The 15579-nt window shown below is 49.8% G+C and overlaps 1 protein-coding gene across 1 annotated transcript in view; it reads right to left on the bottom strand.

Annotated features, from left to right (window-relative positions):
• Positions 1 to 15579, bottom strand: part of AHCY (adenosylhomocysteinase) — a 58605-nt gene that overhangs the window by 17865 nt on the left and 25161 nt on the right. Inside the window, exons 5-8 of the mRNA XM_073309886.1 lie at positions 13855 to 13967; positions 9352 to 9559; positions 8415 to 8502; positions 7338 to 7455 (exon numbers count right to left, since the gene is read on the bottom strand). Of these exons, the coding sequence (XP_073165987.1) occupies positions 7338 to 7455; positions 8415 to 8502; positions 9352 to 9559; positions 13855 to 13967 (527 nt within the window). The remainder of the gene's footprint in view (positions 1 to 7337; positions 7456 to 8414; positions 8503 to 9351; positions 9560 to 13854; positions 13968 to 15579) is intronic.

The following is a 15579-nucleotide window of genomic DNA, read 5'->3' as shown; positions in this document are numbered from 1 at the left end:
TGTATTTGGCTTGTTGGCAAAGAGGCCCCCTGCTGGTTCCAGTCTATCTGGAGAATCCACCCGGGTGCACTGACACCATGTTCCTTTTAGCCTTCCATTTTGCCAATTCACTCTCTATTCGGGGGTTACTGGGGACCCTGATAGATGCTGAATCACGTTTTCCTTTTTCCTCCATTCTCCTGCCTCCTCTTAGCACCGAGCTCAGTCATTACCGAGTCCAACCACAAAGGGCTGGTCCCTGCCAGGTGCTGCTGACCCCTGGCTGCTTACTCTGGAGACGGCCCTCCGAAGAATCAGAACGGATGCTCCCAGTATGTCTCAGGCTCTGTATATCAGCTGGGCAGGCAATGACCTGGCTGGATCTTCCCAAGCAAACCGTTATATTAGCCTCAAGACAACCTCAGAGGCCTCATCCACAGGAGCCCAGAGGAAGGTTAAATGCCATTTGTCCTAGCCTCTGAACAGCCAGCTCTATTGGAGGACCCCTTCCTGCTTCTCCACGTGGGCACCAATGATACTGCCAAGAATGACCTTGAGCGGATCACTGCGGACTATGTGGCTCTAGGAAGAAGAATAAAGGAGTTGGAGGCGCAAGTGGTGTTCTCGTCCATCCTCCCCGTGGAAGGAAAAGGCCTAGGTAGGGAGCATCGAATCGTGGAAGTCAACGAATGGCTACGCAGATGGTGTCGGAGAGAAGGCTTTGGTTTCTTTGACCATGGGATGGTGTTCCATGAAGGAGGAGTGCTGGGTAGAGACGGGCTCCATCTTACGAAGAGAGGGAAGAGCATCTTTGCCAGCAGGCTGGCTAACCTAGTGAGGAGGGCTTTAAACTAGGTTCACCGGGGGAAGGAGACCAAAGCCCTGAGGTAAGTGGGAAAGCGGGATACCGGGAGGAAGCACAGGCAGGAATGTCTGTGAGGGGAGGGCTCCTGCCTCATACTGGCAATGAGGGGCGATCAACAGGTTATCTCAAGTGCTTATATACAAATGCACAAAGCCTTGGAAACAAGCAGGGAGAACTGGAGGTCCTGGTGATGTCAAGGAACTATGACGTGATCGGAATAACAGAGACTTGGTGGGATAACTCATATGACTGGAGTACTGTCATGGATGGTTATAAACTGTTCAGGAAGGACAGGCAGGGCAGAAAAGGTGGGGGAGTAGCACTGTATGTAAGGGAGCAGTATGACTGCTCAGAGCTCCGGTACGAAACTGCAGAAAAACCTGAGTGTCTCTGGATTAAGTTTAGAAGTGTGTGCAACAAGAGTGATGTAGTGGTGGGAGTCTGCTATAGACCACCGGACCAGGGGGATGAGGTGGATGAGGCTTTCTTCCGGCAGCTCACGGAAGCTACTAGATCGCATGCCCTGATTCTCATGGGTGACTTTAATTTTCCTGATATCTGCTGGGAGAGCAATACAGCGGTGCATAGACAATCCAGGAAGTTTTTGGAAAGCGTAGGGGACAATTTCCTGGCGCAAGTGCTAGAGGAGCCAACTAGGGGGGGTGCTTTTCTTGACCTGCTGCTCACAAACCGGGTAGAATTAGTGGGGGAAGCAAAAGTGGATGGGAATCTGGGAGGCAGTGACCATGAGTTGGTTGAGTTCAGGATCCTGACGCAGGGAACAAAGGTAAGCAGCAGGATACGGACCCTGGACTTCAGGAAAGCAGACTTCGACTCCCTCAGGGAACGGATGGCCAGGATCCCCTGGGGGACTAACTTGAAGGGGAAAGGAGTCCAGGAGAGCTGGCTGTATTTCAAGGAATCCCTGTTGAGGTTACAGGGACAAACCATCCCGATGAGTCGAAAGAATAGTAAATATGGCAGGCGACCAACTTGGCTTAATGGTGAAATCCTAGCGGATCTTAAACATAAAAAAGAAGCTTACAAGAAGTGGAAGGTTGGACATATGACCAGGGAAGAGTATAAAAATATTGCTCGGGCATGTAGGAATGTTATCAGGAGGGCCAAATCGCACCTGGAGCTGCAGCTAGCCAGAGATGTCAAGAGTAACAAGAAGGGTTTCTTCAGGTATGTTGGCAACAAGAAGAAAGCCAAGGAATGTGTGGGCCCCTTACTGAATGAGGGAGGCAACCTAGTGACAGAGGATGTGGAAAAAGCTAATGTACTCAATGCTTTTTTTGCCTCTGTTTTCACTAACAAGGTCAGCTCCCAGACTGCTGCGCTGGGCATCACAAAATGCGGAAGAGATGGCCAGCCCTCTGTGGAGATAGAGGCGGTTAGGGACTATTTAGAAAAGCTGGACGTGCACAAGTCCCTGGGGCCGGACGAGTTGCATCCGAGAGTGCTGAAGGAATTGGCGGCTGTGATTGCAGAGCCACTGGCCATTATCTTTGAAAACTCGTGGCGAACCGGGGAAGTCCCGGATGACTGGAAAAAGGCTAATGTAGTGCCAATCTTTAAAAAAGGGAAGAAGGAAGATCCTGGGAACTACAGGCCAGTCAGCCTCACCTCAGTCCCTGGAAAAATCATGGAGCAGGTCCTCAAAGAATCAATCCTGAAGCACTTGCATGAGAGGAAAGTGATCAGGAACAGCCAGCATGGATTCACCAAGGGAAGGTCATGCCTGACTAATCTAATCGCCTTTTATGATGAGATTACTGGTTCTGTGGATGAAGGGAAAGCAGTGGATGTATTGTTTCTTGACTTTAGCAAAGCTTTTGACACGGTCTCCCATAGTATTCTTGTCAGCAAGTTAAGGAAGTATGGGCTGGATGAATGCACTATAAGGTGGGTAGAAAGCTGGCTAAATTGTCGGGCTCAACGGGTAGTGATCAATGGCTCCATGTCTAGTTGGCAGCCGGTATCAAGTGGAGTGCCCCAAGGGTCGGTCCTGGGGCCGGTTTTATTCAATATCTTCATAAATGATCTGGAAGATGGTGTGGATTGCACTCTCAGCAAATTTGCGGATGATACTAAACTGGGAGGAGTGGTAGATACGCTGGAGGGGAGGGATAGGATACAGAAGGACCTAGACCAATTGGAAGATTGGGCCAAAAGGAATCTGATGAGGTTCAATAAGGATAAGTGCAGGGTCCTGCACTTAGGACGGAAGAACCCAATGCACAGCTACAGACTAGGGACCGAATGGCTAGGCAGCAGTTCTGCAGAAAAGGACCTAGGGGTGACAGTGGACGAGAAGCTGGATATGAGTCAGCAGTGTGCCCTTGTTGCCAAGAAGGCCAATGGCATTTTGGGATGTATAAGTAGGGGCATAGCGAGCAGATCGAGGGACGTGATCGTTCCCCTCTATTCGACATTGGTGAGGCCTCATCTGGAGTACTGTGCAGTTTTGGGCCCCACACTTCAAGAAGGATGTGGATAAATTGGAGAGAGTCCAGCGAAGGGCAACAAAAATGATTAGGGGTCTGGAACACATGAGTTATGAGGAGAGGCTGAGGGAGCTGGGATTGTTTAGCCTGCAGAAGAGAAGAATGAGGGGGGATTTGATAGCTGCTTTCAACTACCTGAAAGGGGGTTCCAAAGAGGATGGCTCTAGACTGTTCTCAATGGTAGCAGATGACAGAACGAGGAGTAATGGTCTCAAGTTGCAGTGGGGGAGGTTTAGATTGGATATTAGGAAAAACTTTTTCACTAAGAGGGTGGTGAAACACTGGAATGCGTTACCTAGGGAGGTGGTAGAATCTCCTTCCTTAGAGGTTTTTAAGGTCAGGCTTGACAAAGCCCTGGCTGGGATGATTTAACTGGGAATTGGTCCTGCTTTGAGCAGGGGGTTGGACTAGATGACCTTCTGGGGTCCCTTCCAACCCTGATATTCTATGATTCTATGATCTTTGGCTAGGAAGCCATGGTTTGGCTTGTTCTTTGTATTGTGACCACTTTGGGAAAGAGAGACCCAGAACTTACAATGGTGCTAGTTTAGGCTGTGAACTGGATAAAGACCATTCGTTACAGGAGACAGTTTCAATAATGTCTGGAGGAGATGAGCTTGGAAGGGTGTTTGTTTGCAGTGCCATCATGGAGCATGGTCTCTGGCTTCTGGCCTGGCTCACTTAGAATCATAGAATCATAGAATATCAGGGTTGGAAGGGACCCCAGAAGGTCATCTAGTCCAACCCCCTGCTCAAAGCAGGACCAATTCCCAGTTAAATCATCCCAGCCAGGGCTTTGTCAAGCCTGACCTTAAAAACCTCTAAGGAAGGAGATTCTACCACCTCCCTAGGTAACGCATTCCAGTGTTTCACCACCCTCTTAGTGAAAAAGTTTTTCCTAATATCCAATCTAAACCTCCCCCACTGCAACTTGAGACCATTACTCCTCGTTCTGTCATCTGCTACCATTGAGAACAGTCTAGAGCCATCCTCTTTGGAACCCCCTTTCAGGTAGTTGAAAGCAGCTATCAAATCCCCCCTCATTCTTCTCTTCTGCAGGCTAAACAATCCCAGCTCCCTCAGCCTCTCCTCATAACTCATGTGTTCCAGACCCCTAATCATTTTTGTTGCCCTTCGCTGGACTCTCTCCAATTTATCCACATCCTTCTTGAAGTGTGGGGCCCAAAACTGCACAGTACTCCAGATGAGGCCTCACCAATGTCGAATAGAGGGGAACGATCACGTCCCTCGATCTGCTCGCTATGCCCCTACTTATACATCCCAAAATGCCATTGGCCTTCTTGGCAACAAGGGCACACTGCTGACTCATATCCAGCTTCTCGTCCACTGTCACCCCTAGGTCCTTTTCTGCAGAACTGCTGCCTAGCCATTCGGTCCCTAGTCTGTAGCTGTGCATTGGGTTCTTCCGTCCTAAGTGCAGGACCCTGCACTTATCCTTATTGAACCTCATCAGATTCCTTTTGGCCCAATCTTCCAATTGGTCTAGGTCCTTCTGTATCCTATCCCTCCCCTCCAGCGTATCTACCACTCCTCCCAGTTTAGTATCATCCGCAAATTTGCTGAGAGTGCAATCCACACCATCTTCCAGATCATTTATGAAGATATTGAATAAAACCGGCCCCAGGACCGACCCTTGGGGCACTCCACTTGATACCGGCTGCCAACTAGACATGGAGCCATTGATCACTACCCGTTGAGCCCGACAATTTAGCCAGCTTTCTACCCACCTTATAGTGCATTCATCCAGCCCATACTTCCTTAACTTGCTGACAAGAATACTATGGGAGACCGTGTCAAAAGCTTTGCTAAAGTCAAGAAACAATACATCCACTGCTTTCCCTTCATCCACAGAACCAGTAATCTCATCATAAAAGGCGATTAGATTAGTCAGGCATGACCTTCCCTTGGTGAATCCATGCTGGCTGTTCCTGATCACTTTCCTCTCATGCAAGTGCTTCAGGATTGATTCTTTGAGGACCTGCTCCATGATTTTTCCAGGGACTGAGGTGAGGCTGACTGGCCTGTAGTTCCCAGGATCTTCCTTCTTCCCTTTTTTAAAGATTGGCACTACATTAGCCTTTTTCCAGTCATCCGGGACTTCCCCGGTTCGCCACGAGTTTTCAAAGATAATGGCCAGTGGCTCTGCAATCACAGCCGCCAATTCCTTCAGCACTCTCGGATGCAACTCGTCCGGCCCCAGGGACTTGTGCACGTCCAGCTTTTCTAAATAGTCCCTAACCGCCTCTATCTCCACAGAGGGCTGGCCATCTCTTCCGCATTTTGTGATGCCCAGCGCAGCAGTCTGGGAGCTGACCTTGTTAGTGAAAACAGAGGCAAAAAAAGCATTGAGTACATTAGCTTTTTCCACATCCTCTGTCACTAGGTTGCCTCCCTCATTCAGTAAGGGGCCCACACATTCCTTGGCTTTCTTCTTGTTGCCAACATACCTGAAGAAACCCTTCTTGTTACTCTTGACATCTCTGGCTAGCTGCAGCTCCAGGTGCGATTTGGCCCTCCTGATAACATTCCTACATGCCCGAGCAATATTTTTATACTCTTCCCTGGTCATATGTCCAACCTTCCACTTCTTGTAAGCTTCTTTTTTATGTTTAAGATCCGCTAGGATTTCACCATTAAGCCAAGTTGGTCGCCTGCCATATTTACTATTCTTTCGACTCATCGGGATGGTTTGTCCCTGTAACCTCAACAGGGATTCCTTGAAATACAGCCAGCTCTCCTGGACTCCTTTCCCCTTCAAGTTAGTCCCCCAGGGGATCCTGGCCATCCGTTCCCTGAGGGAGTCGAAGTCTGCTTTCCTGAAGTCCAGGGTCCGTATCCTGCTGCTTACCTTTGTTCCCTGCGTCAGGATCCTGAACTCAACCAACTCATGGTCACTGCCTCCCAGATTCCCATCCACTTTTGCTTCCCCCACTAATTCTACCCGGTTTGTGAGCAGCAGGTCAAGAAAAGCACCCCCCCTAGTTGGCTCCTCTAGCACTTGCGCCAGGAAATTGTCCCCTACGCTTTCCAAAAACTTCCTGGATTGTCTATGCACCGCTGTATTGCTCTCCCAGCAGATATCAGGAAAATTAAAGTCACCCATGAGAATCAGGGCATGCGATCTAGTAGCTTCCGTGAGCTGCCGGAAGAAAGCCTCATCCACCTCATCCCCCTGGTCCGGTGGTCTATAGCAGACTCCCACCACTACATCACTCTTGTTGCACACACTTCTAAACTTAATCCAGAGACACTCAGGTTTTTCTGCAGTTTCGTACCGGAGCTCTGAGCAGTCATACTGCTCCCTTACATACAGTGCTACTCCCCCACCTTTTCTGCCCTGCCTGTCCTTCCTGAACAGTTTATAACCATCCATGACAGTACTCCAGTCATATGAGTTATCCCACCAAGTCTCTGTTATTCCGATCACGTCATAGTTCCTTGACATCACCAGGACCTCCAGTTCTCCCTGCTTGTTTCCAAGGCTTTGTGCATTTGTATATAAGCACTTGAGATAACCTGTTGATCGCCCCTCATTGCCAGTATGAGGCAGGAGCCCTCCCCTCACAGACATTCCTGCCTGTGCTTCCTCCCGGTATCCCGCTTTCCCACTTACCTCAGGGCTTTGGTCTCCTTCCCCCGGTGAACCTAGTTTAAAGCCCTCCTCACTAGGTTAGCCAGCCTGCTGGCAAAGATGCTCTTCCCTGGATGGCCCTGGTCTAACTCGTAGCCATGGTTCCAAATGCCAGGCAATACAACTGTGCATCATTTCTTCTGCCCATTGATCCGATACAGAAGAAAGGAGAACCTGTTCATGTTTTCAACAGCCAGGAGGAAGGCTGGGGGTCTCCAGTTATGGAAAAGATAGTGTCTGAGGGAGAATCAGCCCTCCTATGCATGGGGAAGACACTGATTCTGATTAGTTGCCTCTTCCTCATGCTAGATCCTACTGAGGGCCGACTCACCTGGGGCTTAACATTCACCGTCTCCACTGCGTTATCATTTAGCCACTTCGCATCAACTTCCACGTCAAAGTGGCCGATGTTACATACAATGGAATCGTCCTTCATCTGCTCGAAGTGTCTGCAACGAGAAACCAGGCGCTGTCACAGAGCAGGGCATCGGAGGGTGATGTTCCACTCCACCCGTGCTGGCTGGCAGCACAGCATCATGCAGGGAGAAAGAGGGAACACAAGGTGAATCCTGAGAAAATGGGCTGGCGGCATCCTGTGGGGACCCAGAGTGTAACCTTGAAAGAGGTTTGGGTGGGGGAGTCACCTCATCAACCACCCCTCGTTAATTTCACCTTACGATGTCAATATTCACAGGCACAAGAGCAGCAAGAGGGCAGTGGGACTGCTCCGGATGGAGAGACTTCAAGCTGGGCCTTGTGGGAGGGGCCAACAGGGTATTTGTCAGGCACGACAGGGGCGATGAGCTTGTTTCATTCCTGCCCCATTAGCTCACAAATGGAATCTCTCTCCCGAGAGCCATGGCAAGATCCTGCAACAGGCAGAACGTTCCCCATGGCCATCACTATAGCAACATCTTCGAATCGCAAACCTTCAACAGAATCAGTCATGTCTCTCCTAATGTTGGGGGCAAGAGTAGCAGCAAGAGTAAGACGCAAGCCAGAGATTCTGGCCCAGCTTCCTCCCGCAGCTCTGCCTGTGTGCCTCAGTCTTGACGTACATACCCCCCCACATTACTCTGGTCCTGGATTCCCCCTCCGCCCAACATCTCTGCCAGTGTCCCTCACCACCAACCCCAGCACGCCCTGCTATTCCATTCCAGTGTTCCCTACGGCTCCACCAATGCCCCTCACCCCAGATCACAGCACCCCTCTACTCCTCTTGCCTTGCGCCCCCAAACAAACCATGACTGGGATGTACAAAAATCTCCACTGGAGACTGAAATCCTGACCACCTGTGAACAACACCCAACCCCGCAGAGCTGAACAGCCAGCCACTGTGCTGCCGAGCAGAGTCATGTCCATATCTGAACACCAGTCAGTTTCCATTCAGCCAGGGAATGGACAGTACCTGCCCTGCACGATATCACTGCATCCAGTGGTGGTGACAAAAATGTTCCCTTCTTTGCAAGCCTCTTCCATGGTCGTAACCTCATAACCTGAAGGTCAAAAGAAAATGGTCACTCTCTGTCCTGGCAAGAGCCTCCTCTCCCAGCCAACGCCGGCACATGAAGGTAAGAAGCCCAGTTCTGATACTAAACAGGAACTCCAGCACAAGAGGTTATCATCCCCCACCTGTTACTTCTTCATCCTGAGTGTCCATGCAATGCAATTATTGACATAATACCACATTCTCAAAGGAAGATGCATCTGCAATATTTGCAGGCTCCACGTCTGAGGGAGCACAAAGCCCTACGTGTGTGTGCGTGGACTCATGCACAGAAGTGGGGTGAATGTGGAACAGCCAGGGGGTCCAGGGATCATTGAGTCTGATTTGCTTCCTTGTCACTCTATGAAGCAGGGGCTTCACCTTCCTTAAACAGCCTAGAGCATAATGGAGGTGAATGCTTGGTATTCTCAAGCAGAGAGAGTCCCTTAAAGTCTTAACCCAGGATGGAGGTTAGAGCTGTCTGAGCAGAAGGAGCCCACTCAACACCTGTTCAGAAACTGGGCTACAGCACCATGAAACACAGAGGGCCTAACCCAAATGTTTCAACTATGGTGCAACCTCAAATCCAGGTAGCTATTTGGAGAGGAGAACATCAAGCATCCCAACAGGAGCATGTAGTTTAACTCATTAATGACTCCTCTCCCAACAATCAGAAGGGAACAGACCATTATGGACACCATCACACTAGAGGAGTTGCCTCTGTCAGAGGACTAGGGCTATTCATCCTCCTAGTGACTATTGGCCAAACATCACTTAGTACTCTACAACAGACTACAGAACCCAGAAATGGGTGCACCAAGTTCCGAATCCCCTACCCCAACAATCCGCAGTTGCTCACCTTCCATGGCTGCCTGCAGCGCGTTGATTGGATCAATTTCCGTGATGATGACTCTGGCTCCAAAGTTTCTCAAGGCTTGAGCACAACCTTTGCCAACATCACCGTAGCCTGCCACAACGGCCACTTTCCCAGCAATCATGACATCCGTGGCACGTTTAATGCCATCTATAAGGGACTCTCGGCAACCATAAAGATTATCAAATTTACTCTGGGGAGGAAAGCAGCTGTTTCAGAAGAGCTGAAGCAAACGCTAGGAGACACACATGCTTCCTATTTACAGAGAAGCTAGACAAACTTAGCAAATAGCATGAGGCTGATAGTCAGCTAACTGCCTTTAACCACATCAGTGCAACTGAATATGGGTTTGCTTGAATTCCTTTCGCTGGCTTTTGAACCCGGCCCAGATGGCTATAGCAGACATCTGCTGTCAGAACCCTCCTCATCCAGGAGTACTCTAATAAGAGGCATTTCATGTGTGTATTGCGCCTGTTGGCTAGTTCTTGGGCTCCTGAGAACAGCCTCCCTGGGATTACTAAAAGTGACGACAACAGAATAAAGCATGGGAGCTTGTCGCATACAGGGGCATGGATAGCAAGAGGCGTCTCTCATATGTATACAGCAGGGAGCTGTTGTTCACTCAGATTCCATGTTAAACATTTGCTACAGAAGCCTACAGACTGTTCCAAATGTCAAGGTGGGACACTGAACAGGTAGCTGTAACAAGACAGTTAGCATCAGGGGTGCTGGAACAATTTTTATAGTGGAGGTGCTGAGAGCCCTTGAACCAAACTGTAAAGCCTGTACTATAATGGAAACCACTTCAAGCCAGGGGGTGCTGCAGCCCGCCACCTGTAGTTCCAGCACCTATAGTTAACATGCATGCAGATACTTATAACTCTGCTATCTTTGCAGCAGCATCTTTAAGGAACGCGCGTGTGTGCTCTAGAAGTGACAAGCAGCCAACTGCCTGCGTGCATAACTCCAGGATTCCAAGCCACCAGGTCCCAAAGCACATTCCAGACGCTGCTCCCACACCATCTGCAATGAGCTGAAGTTCCACAGAGTCACCTCAGAGGATACTCAGCCAAGGACAATCAGAGTAAAACTGCTACAAGGTACCATGCAGTCAAAGCAAGGAACCCTGGATTTCATTTATCTCACTCCTGCCTTACAAATCAGTGACACGGGTATCTTGGCTGTGAGCAGCCCAACCCTTAATTTAAAACTCAGCTTAGAAACAGAAGCCAAACATAGTGTCATTTCATGTTTTTATCCTCCTGAGCCTAGTGGGCATTTCTTGCTGAAGTGTCTTTCCCTCTTTATGCTCTTTACCTTTTCCTCCCCACTCTGTGGTTCTGTTTTGACAGGGAAGATGTGAAACTCAATCTGGGCCCTAGATCTCAGTTTGAGAAATTACAGGATGCCAGGAAAGACTCTGGCTGCCCAAGTTTTGCTTTTCTTTACAGGACATGAATAACAAGATCACAGACGAGAAGACAGAGCCAATGAAAACAAGATGACTCCAGTCTCCAAGCCTGTCCTCAAAATGCAGTGGTAAGGTTGAATGGCTAGAACCACCCAAAAGAGGAGATGCATTTTTTTACAACTGAATACACACCTCTAGCCTGGCCCCTTCACGTGTGCACATCACTTGAGGGATCACGAACTGTGTACCAAATACTGCACTATTATAGTGCCTTCTGTCACCTTAGATCTCAACTTACCTTCAACATACAAACTCTGATCTCAATTTAACGTATAGGGATTATAAACCACAGGGAACAGACCTGACATTGTACATTTGGGAGCACAGAACAGATGGCTGTTAGTGGAATAAAATCAAGAGATAAATCTAAAGAAGCGTAGCATTTTAGGATGGGAACTATCTTGCTGCCCTAGATATGGCCGACACTACCAGCTACTCACTACATAAGAGGAACATTATGCTGAAAGGCAAATGCCACGTTTCAGTCCTATTCCAGACAAAAATAAAACTAAGTGAAAGTTAAGGACTGTCTGCAACTTACTGCTGCAAGATGTTCCTACTCAGAATGTTACAGTTAATAGCTGTGAACAAAAGGCGTGGAACTGAGCAATTCAGATGACTAACCCACTATGGCAGAGTGTGGCTCTCTGTCTCCCTCTCGTAGCTTCTCACAGCGAGCTAGGGATGTAAATATTGTTTAAAAATGTTAACCGGTTAAAAGATTAACGTTATATCGTTTATCCGGTTAACCGCTGGGGCTGGAGTCGCTCCGGCCAATCCTTCGTGGTCACCAAGCTGATGGAGGCTGTTCTTCAGTTGGGAGAGTGAAGAGAAAGTGGGCCAAGTAATAGTTAAGGGAAGAGGGAACTAATGCCCCATAAGACAGCAAGTTAAGGTCCCAGTTCAGCCACCTTAGAGGGCAGCAATACAGTCTGGACAATGGGACAATAAACTCCCTAGGGGAACCAAATCTATGTAGCTAGTACAAAAGCCTGTTCTTCAAACTCTCCTGTGCCCAATGAGAAGCTTCTCCCTTCCCAAGGGCAGAGGCACAGATGGGGACCCAGCGACACAACCCAACGGGTAGAGCAGTGCTGACATGCAGCGTGGCACTGGGCAGCGCCATTTCTCATGGACAAGCTACAAGTCAAAGATTCTCTGCCCTGCAAACACCCACATTGGGACAGAAAATCAGTAAGGGCAAGATTTTCAAAGGTATTCAGGTGCCTAATCCACATCACTCCTGATTTCAGTGGGAGTTCGACACCTAGGCGTTTTTGAAAGATGCCTACCTGCATCTTTAGGCACTTAAATACCTTTTGAAAAACTGGTCCCAAGTTCCCCGCCTCCCTCTAGAGCAGGGGCAGGCAAACTTTTTGGCCTGAGAGCCACATCAGGTTTCCAAAATTGTAGGGAGGGCGAGTTAGGGGAGGCTGTCCTCCCCATACAGCCAGGTGTGGCCCAGCCCCCACGGCTTCTTGCCCCCTGACGGCCCCCGCAAGACTCCTGCCCCATCCAGCACCCCCTGTCCCCTGACTGCCCCTGGACCCCCCACCGCCCCATCCCACCCCTCCTCTCATTCCTGACTGCCCCCCCGGGAACCCCTGCCCCATCCAACCACCCCTTCTCCCTGTCCCCTGACTGCCCCCAGAACCCCTGCCCCTGACTGCCCCCTGCCGCCCCATCCAACTCCCACTCCTTCCTGACTGCCCCCGGGACCCCTGCCCCCACTCAACCCCCGTTTCCCGCCCTCTGACCGCCCCGACCCCTATCCACAACCCCCGCCCCCTGACCACCCCCTCGAACTCTCCTACCCTCTCTCCAGCCCTCCCTGCCCCGTTACCGCACTGCCTGGAGCACCGGTGGCTGGCAACGCTACAACCACACCCCGCGTGGCACAGGGCACCGGGTCAGGCCGAGCTCTGCAGCTGCGCTGCCGCCCAGGGCATCGCGCCGGCGGTGCAGTGAGCTGAGGCTGCGGGGGAGAGGAGACAGCAGGGGAGGGCCCGGGGGCTAGCCTCCCGGGCCAGGAGCTCAGGGGCCGGGCAGGAGGGTCCCGCGGGCCATAGTTTAGAGCGGAGGCGGGCAGAGTCACCGCCACAATTCAGCAAGAAGCAAAGCAACACGCACTCACCCCCTGCCCCCCAACCCAACGTCACTTCCAGGAATGGCAGGACAGCTCAACTCCCTTGCCCAACCCTGAGCTTGGGCAAGGGACTCTCCTTTGAGAGGCCTGTGGCAGTAGGCAGGAGAGAGACAGCAAGGTGGTCTAGTGGAGCTGGCACTGGACTGGGAGTAGGAAGACCTGGGTTTTAACCTGAGCTCCTCCACTGTCCTACGGTGACACCTTAGGTAAGTCTCTTGACTTCCACGTCTCTGTTTTCCCTCCCGCCCTTTATCCGTCCTGTCTGTTTAGACCAGTGGTTCTCAACCTGTTTACGACTGTGGGCCGCATATGTAGCTCTGTGTTACGTGAGCCACATCCACAATATATATATATACACACACTACCTGTATGGCCCTAAGGATGTCACATGGGCCGCAAGCAGCCCGCGGGCTAAGAACCACTGGTTTAGACTGTAAGCTCTTCAGGGCAAGGATGGTCTCTCACTGTGGGTTGGCACAAGGACTAGCATAATGGAGCCCTGATCGCCACTGACAACTTTGCGTGCTGCTGTAACACAAATAAATAAGGGGGAATGTGAATGCTTGGACACAGGCAAGACACTGGTGATTTATTCTACATCGCAATTCTTTTGAAGTTGCAAAAAAACACAGAAAAGTTCATTAAGATGCCACACTGCATTAACTCCTTCCACAGCCTCAGCCCACCCACTCCGTGTCAAGATTAATGAGCCACCAGGCCTGAGAACAATCAGCCCCATTCCGCAAGCAGTCTAGCGTAGCACACACACGCCCGGATGCAGTGCAAAGCAGCAGCCTGCGTGGCACTAGCAGATTGCATATCAATGGAACAGGGGGGGGGGAGAAGAGCAGCAGAGCGCTGGCTGCGTTACCTTGGTGACAGAATCATTGACGTTGATGGCTGGCACTTTCAGGCTCCCACTGGCTTTCATCTTATACAGGTTGTGAACCCCGGTAGTCGTCTCCTCCGAGATGCCTTTAATTCCTGCAGGTGAGACCAGAAAAGACATGTTGCAAACGGAAATGTCCAGACTCTGTGGTGGGGCCCAGAGTAGCCTCTGGAAGAATTGTGCTAGTGGGGAGGGGTAAGAGACAAGAACCCCTCTCATATGGGACTGTTTGGGTCTTTAAAGTACAGATTTACATCCCTGTGTTTACCAGATCCTCTCCCAGTGTAAACAGACTAAGTACGGTCTTCAGGGGGCAGCAGTACTTTCAGCACATAAAGAAGTTACCAAGAAAATAGCTTGAGAAAGTCACAGCTCCCCCAAAATAACTTTGCAGATGGCAGCCAGGGATCTTAAGCAGCTGCAGAAGCATTAATGACTTCAGTCTCAACCCCCCTCTGAAGGCATTATCCCCTGTTTACAGATACAGAAACGGAGACGCAGCAATTACATGACTTACCCAAGGCATCAGAGAGGTTGCGGCAGAGCAAAGAATAGAACCCAGTTTTCCAGCCTCCCAGTCCTGTGCTTCAACCACCAGACCAGGCTCCCCATTGCCAATATCATACATTTCATATAATTCATCCCACAGTATATTACAAACTCTGCACGCACAAATCCCTTTACCCACCACTGAAACGGAACCACCTCTGGGTTGGAACATGGCAGCTGTTTAACTTATCACAGCAACACTGGACCCTTTAAGACAGAAAGCGAAGAAGAGTACCATACCCAACTAAAACAGCAGACAGGAGTTTAGGGGAAAAGAAAAGGATTTCACATATTGGAGAGCCCTACGTTGTGAAAAAGGACTAACACATACATGAAGTATCAGGAGGAGCAAGTTAACTAGAAGCTGGTGGAAAATTTTCTATGGAAACTTTTTTCCAGCCAACAGATAAGTTTACAAGAAAAGAAACCAACCAACGACACCACCTTGCATTTAGCTATCTGAAACATTTTGAAACCTTTTTGCAAAGTTTCATTTATAAGGTGTCATAAAAACAGTTTCACAAAAACATTTCAAGTGAAAACTTTTTTGTTTCTTTAAAAGTTGCTTTGCAAAATAGTCTTTCCTGTTTTGGCCAGATCTACATTAACCTGACTGTCAGTATCCCAGGTGAGCTCCTAAGTACCTGGAATAATCGATAGCCTGCACTAAGAAAGCTGCTCAAGACACCTCCCCCTTTACAGTTGCCCCTGCCATCTCTCCAAACACAATTACCTCCATGTCTCTGGAGCCTCATCTTCCTGCAGTGGAGTTGGGGCAGATCAGTGGTGTAACGGAGACAGGCACTATGTACTGAAGGTACTTCTACACCATCACCATGGTATCTGAGCACCCTACAGGCTTCGTGTATTTATCCTCACAACACCCACGTGAGGTAGGGAAGTGCTATGATCCCCATTTGACAGACTGGGAACTGAGGACCAGAAAGACTAAGACTATGTCCACACTATGCAGCTTTTAGTGACATCGCTGTGCCACTAAAGGTGCGCAGGGTAGCCGTTGTCCGTCAGCAGGAGAGAGCTCTCCTGCCAGCAAAGTGCCATTCACACCGGCACTTCTCGTTGGCAAAACATGTGTCTTTCGGGGGGGTGGTGGTGGTGTTTTTTTTTTAAAAAACACTTCTGAATGACAAAAGTTTT

The sequence above is a fragment of the Lepidochelys kempii genome, chromosome 13, assembly GCF_965140265.1.
Source record: "Lepidochelys kempii isolate rLepKem1 chromosome 13, rLepKem1.hap2, whole genome shotgun sequence".
NCBI lineage: Eukaryota > Metazoa > Chordata > Testudines > Cheloniidae > Lepidochelys > Lepidochelys kempii.
The sequence above is the reverse complement of the archived record's forward strand: the minus strand, read 5'-3'. Positions and strand labels throughout refer to the sequence as shown.